Genomic DNA, 6000 nt, shown 5'->3' on the forward strand with positions numbered 1-6000 from the left:
GACATCTGGGTCAGTTTATTCCCTGTTCTGCCTAACCTACTTCCAAAGAATATCAAAAACAAGGGAAAAATGTATCTGTTGTAGAAAAATTAATTTTTCAGTAAAAAAAAAACAACCAAACTAACTAAAAACCAGACTCCATGAAAAAAAAATCCCCAGAAACTGAGTTTAGTATATGTTCCATACTTGGAATAGAAAAATATATAAGTGTTGACTTAAAAAAAAAAAGGCATCTTTTTGAGTGATTTAGGTGGGAAAGCCAAAAGCGAAGGGAAGGTGGGAATTTGGGTGGACAGGTAAATTGACTTTAAACAGTTAGCCACCAAAGCTAATGCTAGCCAACGACATTCATGCTTTCAGACAAAAGATAAAGACCAGGCTCCAAACAGAGCTAACTGGAGCTAACAGGCTCCCTTTATTCCCAAGCAATTTCATTGAGCTATGTGTCGTCGATCTAAAGGTAAATGAGAAACACGCACCGAGTAGGACAGGGAGCACTAAAACTATCTAAATCACAGCCTGAAGTCTCAGAAGATTTCCCTTCACAGAGAGCTGTGGTCAAACTCAACCCGTTACCTGAAAATCCTCAAGGGAAAAAGTGTCTTGAGGCTACTACTGCTCTAAGTAGCCCAAAGAGACAACCAGATATCCTCTGGAATCTGAATTCTCAGATGAAATTCCAAAGAAAACGAACTCACATTCAAAAGACACAAGCATATCAGAGAATCGGACTACCAAAAACTTCAGCTATTGAAACTGCCAGAGAAAACAAATTTTAATATATTTGTAGAAATCAAAGCTTTAGAAACAAGAAACTAAATCGCAAAGTAAAAGGTCAGAAAGATTTTAAAATAATTCCTAAAATTAAAAATTAAATAAATAAAACAAATCTTAAAAAACATACAGTGCTGTATTTTAAGTTTTATTACATATCCATATTATAAGTAAACACAGGAAGAAATATATACAAGAATGTACTTTATTAATAGTATTTTTAATAGCAAATACTACAAGCAAACAATGAGAACTTTGTCAGAGAGCAAACCAATTATAATTGTTATAATTAAAACAATGTGATATAGGATAGTAATAACAACTAGATCAATAAAACCTAAAACAATCCAGAGAGTCGCAAAAATTACATTTTGGTATTTCAAATCAGAAGATGTATTTGGCCTGATCAGTAAGTTACTGACACAATTTACCACTTATTTGCCATAAACAAGTTATACACTAGTTTAGCACAGGTTATTTACAATTATTACCACACACAGCACACACTCTTTCCCTAGTATCTAGCAACTGAATAAAACCACATGCATGAATACAGACACACATATCTCCTCCCCTCACTGTGGACAGGTGTAAACTGAAGCAGAGAATAACCAATCTAGGAAAACTACACCTGGAAGTTCCTCCTTACGTGTTACACAATGGGACCAGGTGTCAGGGTGCTGTTCTGTTTTAGAAGGCTTCACAGTCCCAGAATAGAGTTTAACCCTAAAAAGGACATTCCCTGTACAAAGTCATTTTACTTTTCTCAACCCTTCTTCCTACAAGCTAACCCAGTTCCACACAAGAAAAATTGATACTATCAAAGTAGAATCCATCATAAAACAGGAAAAACAGCTACTCTTCTATGTTTTTCTTAATGTAAAAGACATAATTATTCTGTAAAAATAAAATCCCTTTCAATTTGTTTTATTAAATTAATTCTTTCTAAAAACCAGTGTTTTTAAAAGGAAATTTTCATTTGCACAAAAAAATTGTGGGATGCAGCTAAAGTGGTGGTTAAAGAAATTTGTTACCACTGAACACCTAAAAAGACCTATCAGTACCAAATCTTCCATTTTAGAACACTAGAAAAAGAACAAGTTCAACCTAACGAGCAAAAAACAGAGCTTAAAATAAGGCAGAACTAAAGGGAAAAAAAGGCTTTACTGATATTAAAAAGCACTGTACTGACACAGTAAAGAAGCCTCCTACTACAAGGGAGTGCCTGGTTCAAGTCCCAGGATGGCTTCCTGTTGCCTGGTAATGCACCCTGGGAGGATGCAGGCAACGCAACAACTACCTGGGTTTCTGCCAATCTTACTGGAGACCTGGACAGAGGAGTCCCTAGCTCCTGCATTCTGTCTGGCCTCACTGTGGCTGTTGGGACATTAAAGGAAACTGATTTTTTCATTTAAAAGGTCTTAAAATTATTTTAAAAAATTGAACACTGGGCCTTATTTATTATGCATTAAAGATTTGTTGTTGTTTTCTATATATTAAGTATATGAACAAGCAAGACAAAATAAAGTTACCAGGATAGTAAACACAATACCACAAATTCGTATTTTTAATAGAAATTTTAAATGTTTACCTATTTAAGAGGCTGATAGATAAAAGGAAATTCCCATCACTAACCAACTGCCCCTAACTGCCAGGTTTGGGGTGGCAGACACCCAACTGGTTGAACGATCTCCAAGGTCTCTCAAGATGGTGAGCAGCAGGTTTAGCCAACTGAGCCACCGCACCAACCCCAAGTCACTGTGTTTTAACCAGCATCTTAACTGCCATCCAAAGACACAACGCAGAAACCTTCCCAAGTGCTGAAATCCTAGCACCGAGATCAGAATTCTAGTTGTCCAATTATTATATGGAAAACACTTTTACAAAACACTGTATGCAATATGACTTTTTATGACTATGATGAATCGAGACTCAAAATATAAACTGCTAATGGAAATATCCGGCAGTTTTAACAGTAACTTCTCCAAACTTCAAACGTATTCATCACCAATTGCACTTAGAACAAACATACTGGGAAGGGAACGCAAGGGCAGAATAACCAGATACAAAACCAACCATCAGAATATCAGGTACAATAGTAACGCTACATGATTCATTCTGTGAGATCCCTACGAACATGTGGAATAAAAGGAAACCAAAGAGTGCAGAGGAAAGACAGCATCTAGGAGGATTCAAAGCGTAATCCTATGGGAAAACGCCATGCCGGTACTCCCAGTGGAGGGAGCCCAACACACCAGACACGCAAGTGGCAACAGAACTGGGGCCGATGCTGACAGTTGACCCTGCAACTGTCAGCACAGGAGCCTAGATAACACACGCCGTGGACACCCTCGGAGCTCCGTTTTAGGAGGGGTGAGGAACCCTTGAAATGATTCACAACAACGAAAGCTTCAGTTTTATTCCCTCTTACACCTTGTTGTCTAGCTCCAGACTGCCGTCTAACAAAACACAACACAACTAGTCAAGGACAGTTACAGCTTTTGCAAACCGTTGATCCTCTGGCATATTTTATATGAGGCTCAAAAAACTCACAATACACAGACAATGTAGCCTTCCCACAGCACTTCGCACATTTAGAGCAGCCCCCGAGGATTAGCGCCAACTGGGCTTGTCAATGCCCGTTAACAGCCTTCCAAACCAGTAAACGTACCCTAACTTCTCTCCTCGCACAAGAGGCAGTTCTTAGAACAGAACTCCCAGGCTCGGAGAATCAACTGAAATTCTGAGTCCCCCTCCCCGCCCCACCAAAAACCCATCCTATCTTTTGCTTTAAATAACCCAGGTTCTTAACACCTGGGAGTGGGAGCACAATTTGCCTCTCCAGAAAACAGCCCGGTGGAGGCGACGGCGGCGGCCCAACTGGGAAGCTATGTCCTTCAACCTGGGTAGGTCTCAGTTCTCCCCTCAGGAATCCACACGTTCCTAGAACCCCGAGTCCCATCCCGCGACCGCTGTGGACTCACCAGGGCCAGGCCCAAGAGCATGCGGAACACAAAGTCACCAAAGGCCGAGCCAGCGCGTCGGCCACGTCGCTCCGAGCAGAGTCTGCCCGGCTTCGAGCTGCACCGGAGTACAACACCAGCGAAGAACCACTGCGGCCGGAGGGGGCCAGAGGTGCGGGGAACCCGCAGCTCAAGGCCGCCTCCATGTGCCGCCGTCGTCGTTCTGCCGTGGAGTGCCCGGTCACGCAGGGGGTTATATAGGAACTGGCTCGCGCAGTTTAGGACGGACTCTAACGGCCGCCGCTCGCGTCCGCCCCCTCGAGCCCGGGCCGGGACCGCGAGCCGGGCCGCCACCGCCGCCGCCGAAGCCTGGGGCGGCCATCCGCCTGGCCTAGGCCCCACGCGAAGCCGCGCGCGCGGTTGGCGGGAGCAGCCGGGATGCGCGCGCCGAGAACGCAAACCCCTTCCTTCGTTCCTCGCGGCGCCCCTTACCTGAGCAGGGCGAGGGACGAATCGCCGCGGCCGCTGGGATCCAGGAGGGGTGCGGCAGGCTTGGCGCGGCCGGGGGCTCCTCCCGCGCGCTCCGTCACAGCATCTCCTGGGAGACACGGCCGCCCCAGGCTGTGCGCGCGTGCCTCCGCCCCGCCGGCCTCCTGGCACCACCGTGCCCACGGCTGAACCGCGGGCGCTCGCTCTCGCCGCGGTGCTGCGTCCTGCCCGCCCCCTCGGCTCTTCCCGGACAGCGTCCGGCGTCGCTCCGCTCTCTACCCGGGGCAGACCAGAACCGGCCCCGCAGCACAGGCCCCGGAAACGGAGGGCCGGGACGGAGGAGGAGGAGGAGGAGAAACAGGCAGCGGCTCTCGCGAGGCTTCCCGTGAGCGTTCGGGCCCTGGACGCCTCCGACTCCGCGGGAAGTTTCAAAGGCAGGCGTGGCGGGGGGCGGGCAGGGAAGGAGCCCAAACGGGGAATCCGGGTCGGGAAGAGCTTAGTGTTGACAGGACATAGGTTCTCCCCGCCCCTAAGCTGCTCAGGGAAGAGGAAGACTACGAGCCCCACAGCGCCTTGCGCGTCGGGTCGGCGGGCCGCGCGCCCGCGGTGGCGTCAGCAGTGGAGGGCGGGAGAGAGGAGGGCGTCCCGGCCCAGAGCGCAACCCTCCCGGCTTCGCTGACCGCCTGGCCCCGCCTGCGGGAGTCCGGAGTCAATATGCAATACTTACCTTTCCGCGTTGGGAGCCACGCGCCGCCCTTTTCCATTCTGCGCTCCGAGTTTTGGTGCCCAGCATGGGGTCCCCGTGACTTTGGGGGAGCGCTTTTTCACCCCCTCGTAGTGCTCACGTGGCCTAACCTAATCTTCCTCGTTAAAATGTTACCCAGTGTGTATGTTACCTTTTTGGCTTAAAACCTTATTACTTGCTTGGATGTGTGTCCCAGTACGAGTACGTGGGATTGTCTCTCCTGCAGGTACAGCTACTTCCAGCAGGAAAAGTTAAACCTCTTTTTAAAAAAAAGTATTTATTTTAATTTTAAAAAGCATGGTTAATTTTTTATTTATCTTTTTCAAAGATTTATTATTTTTTTTATTTTAATGAAAGGCAGATATACAGAGAGGAGAGACAAAAAGGAAGATCTTCCAGCGGATGATGCACTCCTCAAGCAGCCGAAACGGCCGGAGCTGAGCCCATCAGGAGCCAGGAGCCACCTCTGGATTTCCCACCTGGGTGCAGGGTCCCAGGCCACAGGCAGGAAACCCATATGTGATCCCAGTGCGTGCAAGGCGAGGACTTTAGCCGCTAGGCTACCGCTCCGGGCCCAAAGGTGTATTTATTTTTATTGGAAAGATAAATTTACAGAGAGAAGGAGATAAAGAGAAAATTCTTCCATCCCCTGGTTCAGCTCCTGGTTTCTCAGCAGGTGCAGGGTCCTAAGACTTTTTGGGCCATCCCTTACTAGGTTCCCAGACCACAAGCAGGAAGCTAGATTCTAAGTAGAGCAGCTGGGAAATGAACAGGTGCCCATATGGGATCCTGGTGTTTGTAAAGCAAGAATTTAGCCACGGAGCCATTACACCAGACCTCTTGAATGGCTCTAACTTTACCCTCGATTCACTTTCCTTCTACTTTTCATTTAGTCCCTACTGGTCTCCATGGCTCCTGGCTTCAGATTAGTTCAGCTCCGGGGATTACGCCACTTGGGGAGTGAACCAGCGGACAGAAGATCTTTCTCTCTGTCTCTCCGGAAACCTGATCAGCCTTTCCAAAAGAAAA

At 47.2% G+C, this 6000-nt stretch overlaps 1 protein-coding gene across 3 annotated transcripts in view; it reads right to left on the reverse strand.

The window, feature by feature from the left end:
* The window catches only part of AHCTF1 (AT-hook containing transcription factor 1), a 46686-nt gene extending 42113 nt beyond the window's left edge, over nucleotides 1-4573 (reverse strand). The window contains exon 1 of one of the 3 annotated variants that reach the window (XM_058669440.1): nucleotides 4230-4573. Coding sequence is in view for 2 of the 3 variants with exons in the window: in XM_058669438.1 (XP_058525421.1) it covers nucleotides 3759-3943 (185 nt within the window). In the remaining variant the exon portion in view is untranslated. Of the gene's footprint in view, nucleotides 1-3327; nucleotides 4133-4229 lie in introns of those variants that run through there. The other 2 variants (XM_058669438.1, XM_058669439.1) reach the window with 2 other exon arrangements.
* Nucleotides 4574-6000: the final 1427 nt, after the last annotated feature.

This window comes from Ochotona princeps, chromosome 10, assembly GCF_030435755.1.
Source record: "Ochotona princeps isolate mOchPri1 chromosome 10, mOchPri1.hap1, whole genome shotgun sequence".
NCBI classification, from domain to species: Eukaryota; Metazoa; Chordata; class Mammalia; order Lagomorpha; family Ochotonidae; genus Ochotona; species Ochotona princeps.